Source organism: Eleutherodactylus coqui, chromosome 3, assembly GCF_035609145.1.
Source record: "Eleutherodactylus coqui strain aEleCoq1 chromosome 3, aEleCoq1.hap1, whole genome shotgun sequence".
NCBI classification, from domain to species: Eukaryota; Metazoa; Chordata; class Amphibia; order Anura; family Eleutherodactylidae; genus Eleutherodactylus; species Eleutherodactylus coqui.
In genome coordinates, this window is record NC_089839.1 from 53,572,580 (window position 1) to 53,588,854 (window position 16,275).

General features: G+C 44.2%; 1 protein-coding gene across 3 annotated transcripts in view; it reads left to right on the forward strand.

The window, feature by feature from the left end:
• The window catches only part of HHAT (hedgehog acyltransferase), a 364,684-nt gene extending 352,129 nt beyond the window's left edge, over nt 1-12,555 (forward strand). For 2 of the 3 annotated variants that reach the window (XM_066595598.1, XM_066595597.1), the window contains one exon: nt 12,292-12,555. In XM_066595598.1, the coding sequence (XP_066451695.1) occupies nt 12,292-12,315 (24 nt within the window). In that variant the 3' untranslated portion in view covers nt 12,316-12,555. The remainder of the gene's footprint in view (nt 1-12,291) is intronic. The other variant, XM_066595599.1, reaches the window with a different exon arrangement.
• Nucleotides 12,556-16,275: the final 3,720 nt, after the last annotated feature.

Below are 16,275 nucleotides of genomic sequence, written 5' to 3' on the forward strand. Positions count from 1 at the left end.
TTCTGTATGGCCATATTAATGCACTTTGTAATGTACATTGTGCATTAACTATGAGCCATACAGAAGTTATTCACTTACCTGTTCCGTTGCTAGCGTCCTCGTCTCCATGGTGCCGTCTAATTTTCAGCGTCTAATCGCCGGATTAGACGCGCTTGCGCAGTCCGGTCTTCTTCTTTTCTGAATGGGGCCGCTCGTGCCGGAGAGCGGCTCCTCGTAGCTCCGCCCCGTCACGTGCCGATTCCAGCCAATCAGGAGGCTGGAATCGGCAATGGACCGCACAGAAGACCTGCGGTCCACCGAGGGTGAAGATCCCGGGGGCCATCTTCAACAGGTAAGTAAGAAGTCACCGGAGCGCGGGGATTCAGGTAAGCACTATCCGGTTTTCTTTTTTAACCCCTGCATCGGGTTTGTCTCGCGCCGAACGGGCGGGCTATTGAAAAAAAAAAAACCTGTTTCGGCGCGGGACAACCCCTTTAAGTCTCAAATGACTGACCCCCTCTGTTAATTTAGAATTAGCTAAAAGTTCATTTCAACATGAGTCAACTAAACCAGATAACTTCTTTTAACGTTAGAAAATTCCTTTAAAGGAACCTTGTCCCCAGATTCTCGGCATATAAGCTACTTCTACCATTAGATATGGGACGTAGTGGTGAAAATGATGAACGTGAGCATGCGGAAGGGCTTCTGAGATAAAGACTGAAGTGCTAACTTTGACACGCACCCTGAAAGTGGTGCCAGAAGAGATGGCGGTGTTTCAAAAGTTCGCCAAAAAGTTATGTGTAAAAATGAAACACTGGGAATTGAATAGTCGTGTTGCTGAAAAGAAGGTTCAGAGACTAGTGAGGTCTAGGACCCAGTTCAGACCGCAATAAAAAAAAAAGAAGATCTTGCTGAAGCCAACAATGGCTGCCAACAATGTGGTAATACTCTGAGAATGGTTAGCAATACTTTCAACGTGCCTTGTCACAAATCCAACACTGTTTTATGTTGGTTTGAGGATATGGTTTCATGATTAGAATGACTTGTACAGAGTCCCAACCTAAACTCTGCTGAGCATCTTTGGGACAAAGTGGATCAGGAAATAGGAACATTGTCCATCTTCTTTGAGACCACTTGTCAGGCCAGGCGTTTGCTGGATGAATGGAGGGAAATGCCAGCTGAAATGTATCACGTTAATAGAAAGTATGCCACAGTGAGTATCTGATGTCATTAGGGCCAAAGGAGGCCACCAAGTATTAACATATGGAAATAAATACATTTAATTCTTTCCCAGGTGTAGAATTATGCACTCTGAGAATCAGGTGACAGATTTCTTTAAAATTTTAAAGGGGTACATTAGATAGATATGCTGACAGGGAATCAAAAGAACAGCAGTGGGCACCATAACAAGTATCAGCTTAGTCTGCACACAGGAGAAACCTTCTAAAGTGCTTCCAACTGAAAAACTATTTTTTTTTTTTAACTTTGTCTTTATTAAACAGGTTAAAGCATACATTCAGTGTTATCACAGTTTTGCAGGGTTTTTTGTGTAGGTATAGCTTGTATCAACCTGCATTTTTTGTGTTAATTTTATAAAACATAAAATAAAACATTAAATCAAACAAAATTACCTACATTAAATCAAAACTTTGACCCATTTTGACCACAGGTTTTTGTTTTTTGGTCTACTGACCTGTATGTTGAGGATCTGCAAAATTTATGGAGGCCCCGCATGGCTACGGCACGGTCTGTATTTCACCCTAGATAGGTGTGTCCACCCTAGATAGGCGTTTCTCCTATTGCCACCTGTTCCTGGAACCAGCAAGTGTAGTGGAAGCAGTTTCTCAATCTATCCTTTACCCTTTGTGGTAATAGTTGGATAAAACTTCCCCAGGTTTCGAAGAAGGCTTGTACCTTCTTTTCTTTAAAAAGCGATGTTTCTGCCCAATCCATTTGAAACAGAAACGCTAGCTTGTCCAGGAACAGTCTGAATGGGGGCCCTGTTGGTTGTATCCATGTCTGTAAAATGGCCTTTAGTCCTGCTGCTGCTATGAAGTGTAGTAATTTTCTGACACCCCTTGAGCAGTGATAGATTTCGGGGTCTAAGTAGCCAAGTATTGCCCATGTTGGCTCTTGTGGGCAAAAATTTGTCAGGTGTGTTTTTGTGTAGTCGCCTATTCGTGTCCAGAAATCCTGTATTGAGGGGCACGTCCACAAACTGTGGTATAGGTTTGCGTGTGGTGTTTGACATTTGAAGCAGTTTGGGGTATCATAGATTCCAATGTGGTATCCTCTGCTTGGAGTTAGGTATGACCTGTGGGCAATTTGTAATCTCATCTCCAGGAACCTAGCCGATGGTAGGTACCTATGTGCCGAGGTTAGAGATTTCATTATCAGTGTCGGTGTGAAGTCGGGGTTGTCTGTGGCCCATTTGCCCACCCCCGGATCAATATCCTCCTGCTCTCTCATATTTCTTATTGCCCTGTACAGCTTTGAGATCATGCCCCGCGGACCCGTTTTCCTGGTCATCCATGTGTCGCCTGTTTGTACCCAATCAGGTTCTTGTAATCGTGGTATGAGTTCTGTGATGTAATGTCTGACTTGCAGGTATGAGAATAGTGGGATTCGGAGTTCGGGGTATTTTTGTTTCATTTCGTCGTGTGTTAGGACTCGTCGTTCTCTTGTGTGTAATAGTTTATCTATGGTGTGTATGCCTTGGGCCTCCCATTCCACAAATATGTTGTGGGGGTTACCGTCCTGGAAGTTGGGGTTGCTTATTAGTGACAAATACGGTGATGTGTGTGGCGATGTTTGGCTATCTTTGCGCAATTTATTCCATGTTTTCCAAGCCACCAGTATCAAAGGATTTTTTTTAGTTTTTTCTGTGAGTTCCGCATATGTGTGATGAAGGATGTTCTGGAGTCGTGTTGCGCCGACCATTTCCTGTTCGAGTGGTCTGTTTGTGAAATATGACTTATCGTGAATCCAGTCGTGGATGATTCGCGCCTGGGCTGCTAGATTGTAGTCTCTGATATTTGGTAGATTGGTTCCTCCATTCTCTCTATATTTGTGCAGCGTTTTAAGTGCAATACGCGGTCTTTTTCCCCCCCATATGAAGTTCCTATATAGGTAGTTTATTCTTTTTATATCTTTTAGTTTTAAAAATATAGGTAGCGAGTGTAGGATATATAATAAGCGAGGAAATTCTATCATTTTTATTAGGCTTATCCTTCCCAAGAAAGAGATCGTAAAGTTTTTCCATGTGTTTAGGGTAGTTTCTAGTTTTTTGATGTGGGGTTCTATGTTTGTGTTATATAGCTTGAGTGGGTTTCTTGTGATTTGTACTCCCAAGTATTGTATTGCATGTTATTCCCACTTAAATGGGTATTGTGTTGTCCACGGGGGTTTAGCCGGTCCTCTGAGAAGCAAGGCCTCTGTCTTGTCTAGGTTTAAAGTGTAGCCCGAGAGTTTACCGATTTTCTCGACGTCTTGCAATATAGGTGTTAGTGTTTCTCTTGGGTTGTTTATTACCAATAAAAGGTCGTCTGCAAATGCTTCGACTTTTACCTTGGTGCCCCCGCAATTCGCCCCTGTAAAGAGTGTCGTTTGTGTCAAATATCTGAGTAATGGGTCTATTGATAGATTAAATAACAGTGGTGAGAGGGGGCACCCTTGTCTGGCTCCTCTAAATAGATCTATATTGGGGGTGTTGAGGCCGTTGACTGTGAGGGTCGTGGTGGCGTTCGTTTGCGTCGTGTCTATGTAATTCGCAAAGATCCGTCCAAAGCCTCTTTTTTCCAGTATTATATTTAAGAATGGCCAGGCCATCTTATCGAAGGCTTTTTCTGCGTCCAGACTCAATAACATCGTAGTCTGGCCCTCGGGGTTTTGTGCTGCGACCGTCGCCGCTATGGCGGCTCTGATGTTCTTTAGAGCACTCCTCCCCTGTGTAAAACCTTTTTGTGCTGGGTCTAATAGGGATGGGAGGATTAGCTGGAGTCTGTTGGCTAGTATCTTGGACAGAAATTTGTAATCACAGTTTAACAGTGCTATTGGTCTGTAGGATCTTGGGTCTGTCAGGTCCTTGTCTGGTTTGGGGAGCAATATCGTTCTCGACGTTCCAAAGTCTTCTGTCTGTGTATTGTTTGTATATATTGTGTTGTAGAGTTGGGTCAGGACTGGCACAAAGTCGGCTATCAATATTTTATAGTATTCTGTCGAAAATCCGTCGGGGCCCGGTGTTTTTCCCCCTTGTGCTATTGTGATCACCTCTCGTACCTCCTCCTCTTGTATGTCGGCGTCTAATAGGGATTTTTGCTCTTCTGTTAGTTTTGGTAGGTTCACGGATTCTAAGAAGTTGTTTATGTCTTGTACATTTGTTGGTTCCGCCCTATATAGATTTTCGAAATATTCGTGTAGTATTTGGGCCACCTCTTCTTGTTTTGTTGTGAGATTATCCCCATTGATATGTCTTAAGGTCAGTATTGGTTTGTGTGGTTGTCTTTGTTTGGTCAAGTTGGCTAGCAATCGTCCCGTTTTGTTACCCCACCTGTAAAATTTATTTTTTGTTAGTTGGTTTTTCCAGTGTGCGTGGGTGTGTACAAACGTGTTTAGTAAGTGCTTTGCTGTGAGAAGGGTTTGGTATGAGTTGTCGTTGTGGGCGTTCGTATGTTCTTTTTGTGCTTCTAGGAGGGAGTGGTGTAATGCCTCAAATTCCATTTGAAATTTTTTTCTCCTATGGGACAGGTAGCTTATGATGTGGCCCCTCATCACTGCCTTTGAAGCCTGCCAGAATAGGTTTATGTTGTCAATGTGCGCACTATTATCGTCTGCATAGTTGTTCCAGTGGATTTTCAGGTATGCTCTAAAGTCTTCTGATTCCCATAGGAATGAGGGGAAGCGCCATATTTTGGTTAGCCTTTGCGGGGTTCTCAATTGTAATCTCATTACTATCGGTGCGTGGTCGCTAAGGGATATTGGGTGGATTTCCGATTGGTGGTGGTACTCAAAAATGCTGTTTGATATTAAGAAAAAGTCTATGCGTGAGAATGAGTGGTAGGCGTTGGAGCAACATGTGAATTCTTTGCTGGTAGGGTTCAGGAGTCGCCATGGGTCGCATACGTTAAGTTGTTCTTTAAGTGTTAGTAGTGCATGTGTGATTGAGGATGCTTGGGTAGATGGTCCCGTTCTGTCTAGTGTTTCGTCTTGTATGCTGTTAAAATCGCCTCCCAGAATTATTCTGTCGCCTAGATATGGTTGTAGTTTTTCTATTAGTGTGGCGTAGAATGTTGGTTGATCTGTGTTGGGGGCATAGATGTTCACCAAGGCGTACGTTTGTTCCTCCATTTTGATTCTCACTATTAGGTATCTTCCCTCTGGGTCCGCTATATTTTGCAGTATTGTGTGTGGCATGTTTTTCCTAGTCAAAATCGCTACCCCTCGTGATGCTGATGTGTGTGAGGCCGTGTAACATGCGTCTATCCATGGTGCTCTCAGTTCTCCCTTCCCCTCTTTCTTCCAGTGTGTTTCCTGCAAGAATATTATGTCTGGCTTGTATCGTTTTAGGTGTGTCAGTACTTTTTTCCGTTTAATGGGTGTGTTAAGTCCGTCTACGTTCCAAGATAGTGTTTGTATTGTGGTGGGTGTTTGGTATTCTGTTGTTTCTAGGTCTCTAGGCATGTTGGTTGGTGTGGTTTGGTTATAATTACCGTAGCTTTTGCCTCTTTTTTTTTGTCGCATCCCTCGGTCCCAGCGAGCCGCGGATGCAACTGGGTGTTGATCGTGCCGTGCCTGCGGGGCCTCCTGATCCTCCTAGTGGTCCGTTTTTTGGTGGTCAATTGGGTCGGAAAAAAAGAAAAAAACAACATAAAAAATGTGAGAAAAATAGTAGTAATGAACATGTAAACTCTAAACATCTATTTCGCCTTTTCTTTTTGCGTGGCGTGCGCCACATCCACTGTATTTGGAACAGGGTTGTAATAAAGAGCAACAGTACAGTTCCTTTTTCCATTCTTTTTCAGCCTTGTTCTCCGTTCTCTGCCATCTGTAGGTGTCTTCTTGCTTCCTCTGGGGTATTGAATATTAAGGATTTGTTGCCGTCTTGGAGCTTTAATTTTGCTGGGTAGAGCAGTTGGAAGCGTGTGTTTCGTTCGTGTAGAGCTTGGCAGATTGGGGTAAATAGTTTGCGTTTTTGTGATACTGCCACCGAGAAGTCTTGGAATAGCAGGATTTTCGATCCTTGTATTGTTAGTTCTCCTTGTCGTCTGTAGGCTTGCAGGATTGTTTCTTTTGTTGCCCAGTGCATGTATTTAGCTATCACTGGGCGGGGTCTATTTCTGTTGTTACGTCCATCCCCTGGTGGGCCGATTCTGTGGGCTCTTTCTATTATTAGGGGGTCTCTGGGCATGTCCAGTTGAAGTGCCTGCGGTAGCTCGGTGGTTAGGTAGGTTAGGAGCTGGTTGTTGGTTACTGTCTCGGGTATTCCCACAAAACGGAGGTTATTGCGGCGATGTTTGTTCTCTAGGTCATCGATTTTTTTCCCGCAGCATTTCGGTTTCTGACTGGCTTCTTTGTATTGAGGCTTCTAAGGTTGCTATGATTTGTTCCGTGTTCTGGGTTTTCGTTTCTAGTTGTGTCAATCTTTGGGTGTTGTCCGTAATTTGAGACAGCGCTGAATTTATAGATTTATGTAGTGTTTCCAGTCTATTATCAAATAGGGGGAGAAGCAGTTTTGAGACCTCTTGTGCCACTAATGTCGCCTGTGTCATGTCCGCGTCGTTATTCCTTGATTGCTCGTTCTTTTGCGTGGAGGAGGCGTCCATTGCCTCTTGATCGGAGTTTGGTGAGGCCGTAGTGCGCGGTGGGGTGTTCTTCAAGGGGGATGCGGGTTGGTGCGTGGTCTTGCTCTCTTTTTCTTTGGTGTTTTTGGGGGTATTACCCTTTTGTTTCCCTCCTGTGGTTGTTTTGTCTGTATCTGGCTGACGTGTTGCTCGCGTTGAGGTGCCCGCGTTTCTTTCGTTTAGATATTTGTCCATATTTTGACTTTTCAAAATCAAGTGGTTAAGCGGGCTGTTTGTTTTAAAAGATCTTTCTCTGTTTCTCAGGCTGTTCTAGTTTTGTTGCGGTTTGTTTTTGGTGTGGATGTGGCTTTTCATCTGGTGTCTATGTTTTCATTTCTGTTTGTCTGGAGTTTTTTGTTCGGTTTGCGGTTTGTGTTTTCGTTGTCTGGGTATTCTTTTCCCCTCTTTCTCCTGTGGCCTTAGTTTTTGTTGTTTTGTTGTAGTTGGGGGTGATGCTCGTGGGATGGTGGTCTCACACAGTTTTACGTTGTTTGGGGCCTTTTGTGCGAGGTTTCTGGGCCTCTCGTGGCCTTGTTCTGTCACTGTTGCGCCCTTGTGGCTTTAAAATGTCGCCTCCCTCTGTGGGTGCCTCTTCGTTCTTTCCCCTGCCTGTTGCGGTGGGTGGGGTTTGTTATGGGCGGGGCTTGTCATGGGCGGGGTTTGCCGCGGATCTCTCGGCCGAAAATTTAGGCCGCGGCTTATGGCGCTGCTAGGCCGCAATGTCCCGGTCGGCTCCCAGGGGCTATCGCCGGTTCGGGGGGTCCCTCGGGTTGTCTGGGCGCCCCCACAGGATTCTCACCTCCCGCAGTCCCAGGTAGGGCCTGTCGCGTCTGGGGGATCGTGGCGCGGCTCCCGCCGCCGTTCGGCCCGGGAGCTCCGGCAGCCCTCCGGTGGATCTGTCACCCTCAGCGGGTCTCCCGCTCCCCTCCGCGGTGCCCCACGGTCCTCTCTCTTCCTGCAGTCCCGACCGGAGTCAGTCACGGCCCCGCGACCGGAAGTTCGGGCCGCGGCTCTGTGTGTGGCCCGGGTCCCGGCGCTCTGGAGCCCTCCGTGTGTCTCGGGTGCGCGTCCGGACCAGCCGGTCTTACCGGGATCTCCAGGGAAGGTAGGGCCCCTGCTGGCTGTGGGGTTTGGTCGCGGGGTTTGCTTCCCCTGCTATGGCGCCTCCGCCCTCCGATTCCCGTGGTTTGCGCCGAGGGGGTCCGCCGGGGGTCCTCTAGGCTCCTTTTCGGCGTGGGGGACTTCTGCCAAGCAAGCGGGGGAGATGTCCGTCCCCCGCAGCTGCTTTACTTGTATCTCCAGAGGGTCCCGTTATCTTTGGGAGTGTGTCTTGCAGGAGCTCTGTATACACGTCCTGCTCCCTCTGTGTCCTGGGCGGAAGTCCTGAAAAACTATTTTATGTGATCTAACAAAGAAATGTCTTATCTAATGGTGGGACAACAGTAGCAATGGAAAATTATGGTCGCTATGTAAACAAGCCCTACTGGTATACCGATGTGAAGTACCAAAAGTAATAATTTGTAATAATACATACATGTTGATGTGCTATAATGCTGCCGTTTGTAAAGACCCATTTAGAGCCAACATTTCTCGCTGAAAATTCGCTTAAAGACTTGTTTTGAGCGATAACTGTTGCGTCTAAATGCACGGACATCGTGCAGTTTTCGTGCACGAGTCATTCCTCGCTCAATTTTAGTTCTATTGAATTGAGCGATGAACTCTTATCAGCGGTGCAGGCTGTTATCACAGTCAGCAGCACTGATAAGAGTCTTACAGCTTGTGCCCACTGGTAGTTCACAGTGGAACAGGAGCTGTAAGCACGGAGAACAATACAGCTGTTTGCTTATGCAGAACAGCTGTATTGTTCGCCGATTGATAGCAGCGATATCGCGCTCCGCCTGCATAGCTCTAAAGTAACTACTATAGACTATGCAAAGTTGATTGCTCAAAACTGTCACTCAAATTATCGTTTGAGCAATCATCTGTCAATGTAAATGGGGTCTAACTGACATGCTGCCATTAAAACTTTGTGCTTATCTTTGCTTGCTGTGACGGAGCAGCCTTGAGTCTTATATTATTTTATTGTCTCATAGAAAACTTTGAGGAATATTTCACAAATGATATTGTACATTAGCAGATCACAAATTCTAGTGAGTGTATATACCGAGGTAACACATCTATTATATTTGTCACTGGCTAGAAAGCTGTCCTTCAGCTCTGAAGAAAGCTGAATAGTGAATGCAGCTTGGAAATATAATACAACTCAAGATCAATACAGGATACGTAATGTATGACCATAGTGACATCCACTGGCAGAATAGTGAGTGCAGCTCTTGAGCATAATGCAGGATGTAACTCAGGATCAGTACAGGATAAGTAATGTAATATAAGTACATATTGACTGTACCAACAGAATAGTGAGTGCAGTTCTGGAGTTTAATAAAGGCTGCAACCCAGGATCAGTGTAGGATAAGTAATGTAGGGAATAGTGAGTGCAGTTCTAGAGTATAATACTGGATGAAACTCAGGATTGGTACAGGATAAGTAATGTATGTGCACAGTGACTCTCCAGCAGAATAGTGAGTGCAGCTCTGGAGTAAGCTGAATAGTGAATGCAGCTTGGAAATATAATACAACTCAAGATCAGTACAGAATAAGTAATGTATGACCATAGTGACAAGTAATGTGTGTACACAGTGACTCTCCAGCAGAATAGTGAGTGCAGCTCTGGAGTATAATATAGGATGTAACTCAGGATCAGTACAGAATAAGTAATGTAGTGAAAAATGAGTGCAGTTCTGGAGTATAATACTGGATGTAACTTAGGATTGGTACAGGATAAGTAATATATGTACACAGTGACTCTCCAGCAGAATAGTGAGTGCAGCTCTGGGGTATAATACTGGATGTAATTCGGATTCAGTACAGGATAAGTAATGTATTTACACAGTGACTCCACTGATAGAATAGTGAGTGCAGCTCTGGAGTATAATACAGGATCTAACTCAGGATCAGTACAGGATAAGTAATGTAGTGAAAAGTAAGTGCAGCTCTGGAGTATAATACTGGATGTAACTCAGGATCAGTACAGGATAAGTACTGTATGTACACAGTGACTCCACCGACAGAATAGCGAGTGCAGCTCTGGAGTATAATACTAATTCGGATTCAGTTCCAGCTAATGATAAGCAATGTGTGTACAAAATCACTGAAGTTTGTATGCCCGTTACGACTATATACGGTACTACGGCACTCAATGATATGTTCTGGTCTTCTCTTTTCCATGTATTTCTAGATGTAGACTACTCCAGATTTCCAGTTGTAAAATTCTATTTTAATATTCCTGGCAGAATGAAAGAAATGATCTATAGATAAAGCAAAACTTCTGGTAATTAAGTACTATGACATCAATTCTAATCTCGTAGGGGAGATTCATTTATACCGAACATTACGCCACTTGATGATATTCGTCATAGGAGTCACCTTGAGACAACAGAGGATCCGAATCTTGTAACTTTCATCTGCTTAGGGAAGGGAAAGTAATGAGTTTAACCATCCCGTTAAATAATGTAACTTGTGCTTAAGCTCAGAGACGACTATTTGAGAAGAATGGTTAATAAAGTTATTTAAAGAAAACCTGCATTTCAATTTAAGGATTAAGGTTTAATATTGGGCAAGTGTATTAAGAAATGAGGTCATGTTCAATCCTGAGCCAGAGAGAAGGCGTTCATCTGTATGCAAGACATTGTGCCAGCTCAGGGAATATATATACTAATTTAAGTTTAATTATTATACTGAATGTGAGCGCAGCTGAACTTACCTGAGACTCTCCATCAAATATTCATTATAGCGTTATGTAGATATTTGTCTCAGGACTCGTGCCGCCGGGGAATTAAAGATGATGACTGCTTTTTTTTTTCTAAATCCTTAAATATTTTATTTTTAAATGTTTAAACATTTAAGAAAATTACTCATTTCTATTAGAAACAGTGCCACTATTGTCCTCAGGCCATGTGTGGTACTGCAGCTGAACTCCATTCATGTTAATTGGGACTGAGTTGCAATGTCAAATGCAGCCTGTAGGAAACAGTGGCGCTGTTACTGGAAAAAGGCAGCAGTGTTTTGCTAATCTCCCCCTTGGATCCCTTCCTGCATCACGCTATACACTTATGTTCCAGATATAGTTTGCACACCATGGCAGAAATGTACAGCTAATATCCTGCTGAAATGGCTAGGACGTACATAACTCCAGTTTGTGTGTGTAACCATTTCTTTGTCATCCCATCGACATCCCCATGGTGCAGTTGCAGGTTGCCAATGAGATGCCATGGGAGCTCGGTACCTGACGGCGGCCCCCAGGCCTGTCAGGTGTATATGCCAATTACAAATTATGAATCTCCAAATGAGGCAAAGGAAGAACAAAAAATAGCTGCGTCCTCAAAGGGTTAAAGGGATCATATCAGAATTGGCTAGGGGATAACTTGCTGATTGTAGTTGTCTCGACGCTGATACCTCCACCGATTCCGAGAAAGGGGTCCCAAGTGCCCCATCGTCTCAGCAAGGAGACCCCCTTGGATAGAGGATAATTTGTAATTCTGATACAACCCTTTAAAGTTGTATGTGTGTTACAAGGGGATAGCAAGTTGCTATGCAGCCCCACAGCAAGTGTTGTAATGGGACACCACTAGAGAAGAGCGAGCACCCAAATGCTCGGGTCCGCGTTATTTGAGTCGAGCTTTTCGTAGAATTCGAGAGCTCTACTCGAGTAGCGAACCCCATTGACTACAATGGGAGACTCGAGCATTTTTGTATGTGGGCCGCCATGTGCTGCGCTTTTTTTTTTCTTCCTAGGTTCGTTCTCTCTCTCGCCAGCCAAAAAATTTGCCAATGACGCGCGCTACGGCAGGGAGGGGCCAAAACAGGCACGTCACAGCGGGTTGAAGCCAAAAACTGGGGCGCGGTCGAACACGGCTTGATGCTCGTTCGAGTAACGAGCACCAGCGAGTATGCTAATGCTCGAACGAGCATCAAGCTCTGCAGAGTATGTTCGCTCAACTCTAGACACCACCCCTCATAACTACTAAGTGCAACTTATACCTTGGTGGAAATGGGCTGCCTTTTGTGGTCCCATAGCAGCTGATCTGGTACTTTACTTTTCCAAAAACGCAGTGGAAGAGATGTATTAAAAGTGTTGCAAATAAAAAGGGATGCAATGACGTAAGTGCTCTGTTGCAACAATCTGATAAATGCCTCACTGTTGTGTGTTCTTCATATTCTCCTGTTGACTACATGACTACAAGCAAGCATATCACTAGTATAATGGACTCACTGTATGATTCACTATTCAGATGGGAATAGAATAGTCTTCACTAGCAGTAAACAGAGTAGAAAACCATCGGCCCCTTCCAGTATGTATTGTAATACCAGTGTATAACTGATGAATTCGATGACTTACCGTTTTCTGCTCTTGCAGGTTGGCCATGGATCCCTCTCGTGATGTTTTTCTGCCTTTACTGCTTCGCCCAGGTGGGAATCGAATGGAACCTGTTTTTGTATCCTAAATACAAAGGCAAGTTTCCGCTCTGTTCAAGAACTATGACAGTCAAGTGAAGATCTCATAAAACAAATTATGCACAAGCCATTGGATCTTCAACAGGATGAGAGATGGACCCAAAGATCAGTATGAGCAGCATTTATTTTTCTTAGTTTATCATAATAAAATTATTTCCTTTTTTTATTCTTCTTCATTATTTCTACTAGATTGGTCTTTTGTTTCATTTCACACATTATTTTTTCGCTCTTTTGACAAAAATCCCAGAAAGACCCCAACAAACCCCAGTGTTTCGGCATATATAGCCTAAATTGATCTAGGTGGATGTCTAATCTATGGGCGGGGTTCATTCAAATGCCTATGTATATTTATGTTCCTCAACGTCCTTGACCATACAGTATGCGGTTGTCAGAGCTCTCTCCGCACTCTCTCCTTCTGTTTTTCAGCATGGGTCCAGTGTGACATCACAACATTAACGCGGACCATATGATATTCTTTCCAGTGCATGTGCATTGTCATTTGGTGCTGGGCATCCTGGGAATTACATCTCCCTTATGTTGTTTTATTCATAAGCTGGCTGAACACTCAGCTGTCTCAGTCAACCTATCAGTGTGTCAGATAGGGTATTTATTCTGGCACCTCTTTGCAGAGGACGCTGGTAATACTCCTGCAAATAAGGAAAATGGAACAATACCTCTGCAGCGCCACCTATTGGATGGCAGCATTACTTCAAATCAATTTTTGACCCTTTGTACAAATCAGTAGAGCAACGATTGGGAATTAAAAGCCAAGCTAGAATCCATACACAGACAGCTGTTTTGGTGATTTTGGCCCTCATCAGTGTGCAGTGGGATCCTGGCTTGGCTAGTGAGAGGCCTGTGACGTGGGTCAAGAGGGGTAACATCTCTTCTTAGGGAGAGCACCGAGAAGGTAAGGAGACTTATAAGGCTATCCATGCTCTTCTGGGTAATATGCAAATAAGGAAAATGGAACAATACTCCTGGCATCTTGGTCTGGGTTTCATCTAGCAGAGGTTTACTCTTGGCTTATTGTGGTCTTAGCAGTTTTGCTTCTTTGACTCCCGATTTTTGTACATGTGCATCTGTACATACAGTCTTAGTCCTGTCTGGTTTAGCCCCCTCTCCTACATTTTTGCTTGCTCTGTTATGTGTCCCTTGCATGTGGTGCCCATCCTTTTCTCCGTGATCCCCCCCTTCCATATAGATCTTGTCTCATCTACTTAGTCCATTGTCATTCCCTGTCCTGTTTGCATCTATAGGTCATGTAGGGAATCCAGGTAGTTTTCCAATATGGGGTAGCCCTTTTCAGGTTTTCAGCACTGCTTTTAGGCAAAGTCATCCAGGATCAGTTTAGGGGCGGATTTTGTATCATTTCCCACAACTCTTTCCATTGTCCCCTGAGATTTACATGTCAGCCATCCCATCTAAGGCCGCACGCACACGGCCGGGTCGGATTCTGCTAGCGGGATCCAACCTGGTGCCTGGCCAGGGACACATACTCACCTGTCCAGATCTGCGAATGTGTTAGCCAGCAAATCAAAAAGTATTGCACCAACAGCACATAAGATATAATACCCTTCTCAAGGGAGGCAAAATAAATCCAGAGCTGTTTTTAGGGAAAATGGACTTAAATATTCCCAACCAAAGTTGCAATCCACGCAAAAGAGTTTAAACAGCAGCAAAAGTTGTGGTGCATAAAATACAACCTTTACTCTTCCATCTTTAATAAAAAGTTACAGCAACGTTTCGACCATCCAACGGTCTTTATCAAGCTTGATGCGAGTCCCGCACCAAAATAGAGCATGATGCGATTCTTACTCCGTGAGTGGAAATTGCAAGTTGTTTCCTCTCGGGTGTGTGGGAGAATCAATTTGCATTGCATGCTATAGACGAACATTGCTGTGTAACCTGCGTCGAGACGCTCGCCGCGGATTCCGCAGCAAAAATCCGTCCGTGTGCATTGGGCCAAGTGTGTTTTATGTCTTGAGAGGAAGAAAGGTTTTCCAATCTTACGTCTTTCTCTGCTCAAAGTGTCCTATTGTTCTGGTTCTACTGTTCAGCTGTGTAGTGACAGAGGGTAAACTATTGAGTTTGTCTAATGACCTACAGTAATTAGATATACATGGTCTGTGGTTCAACTGCACACTTTCCAGGAATGTCCAAAATTGACTTCTGAGCTCATAATATACTGTATGCTCTTGTTGATTTGTTCGGTCCTTATGCCCAAAGACCCCTCTGCTATTGACATTATAAAAAATCATACTAAAGCTGTAGTAAGTTTTCATGATAATTGCAAACTGTAGAAGCAGACAAGGCAGCTGCTATGGGTCCCCTGAAGAAAGAGGGTTGGTTTCCACTTATTTTCTATGGGTAGTGTAAACCTGCACAAGGCTTCCCTCTCCACAGTGACTTACACATATAAAGAAATGGGAAGAAAAGACCACAAGTTCCTGATGTTCTGCACAGGGTAGAGTAGGGGGTACCAGAAACACCAGACTGCTTGTTATCATAATCGCATGGTGACCTCAACCTGTTCCAAGTGAAAGACTATTGTTCTTCCTAAAGGGTCCTGTCAATTCTATGTCCACTACAGGATGCATTCACAATGATGTAAATAGCGTAGACTGGGATACCATAGTATATCAAACACTATATCCTTTTTGGAAGGCATATATAGTAAAGTAAACTTTGAACAGACCGCTCTTTAATGTAGACCAGATTCCAATTCCAAGATACACTGTGCATATTGACCATCTGCTTTCAGATGACCACGACTTTAGAAGAAATATTTGCAATGCAAGTTTGGGTGGCCATCTCAAAGAGGTTTCATTGTAAAGCTTAATACTGTAATGACATAAGCCTGGGTCCGAATCTTCCATTGGTTCCATGACCTTGAAGATATGACTTTGCCTTCTCTCAGACTAGGAGAATTTTTGTCCTTAAGGTGCCCACACAACTTCAGTAGCTATTGGCCAAACGCTTGTTTGATCAACAGGTATTCCTTCCAACTCCGCCATACGTGTCAACACTGGGCTGAAAGAGGGTAGATCAAAAATATATGGTATTAAAATCCAACATGCCCGATCTTTCTTTCCTCTGACTTCATCTGTCAGGAGAGTTTCAGGAGGCTCCCATACACATAAGAAAGTCGGCCATTCCTGCCAAATAGACATGAGCGAGCATACTCGCTAAGGGCAATTACTCGATCGAGCATTGCCCTTAGCGAGTACCTGCCCGCTCGGAGGAAAAGGTTAGGCTGCCGGCGGCGGGCGGGGAGCGGCGGGGGAGAGCGGGGAGGAACGGAGGGGAGATATCTCTCTCCCCTTCTCTCCCCCCTGCTCCCCCCTGCTCACTGCCGCAACTCACCTCTCACCCGCGCGGCAGCCGAACCTTTTCTTCTGAGCGGGCAGGTACTCGCTAAGGACAATGCTCGATCGAGTAATTGTCCTTAGCGAGTATGCTCGCTCATCTCTACTGCCAAAATTTCTCTCACATGTATTAGGACCGTTAGAGAAGTGACTTTCTCTTTTGCATACCCCATTGGGGACCCTCATAATGGGACCTTATTGTGATGTCCTTTATTCTTCATGACCTGAAGCCCAAAAGGAATTTAAAGAGTTTGTCCAGAATTCCAGCATGTTTAACATTGTGGTGGAATTGTGCCGATATCTCCGAAAATACTTATTTGCAGACTGCTATTATATAAAGTTTACCAACTAAACTATTACAGATGTAATCAAAATGTCTCTCTGTTAAATATCATCATGAAAAGCAGTCTATTCATTATTAAAATTCTCTAGAAACTAGCGCCGGGCGCAGGAAACATTAGTGATAAAGGCAATAATATAATGTGTGCATCCCTGACATTTACTTGCTTTTAGTGTAT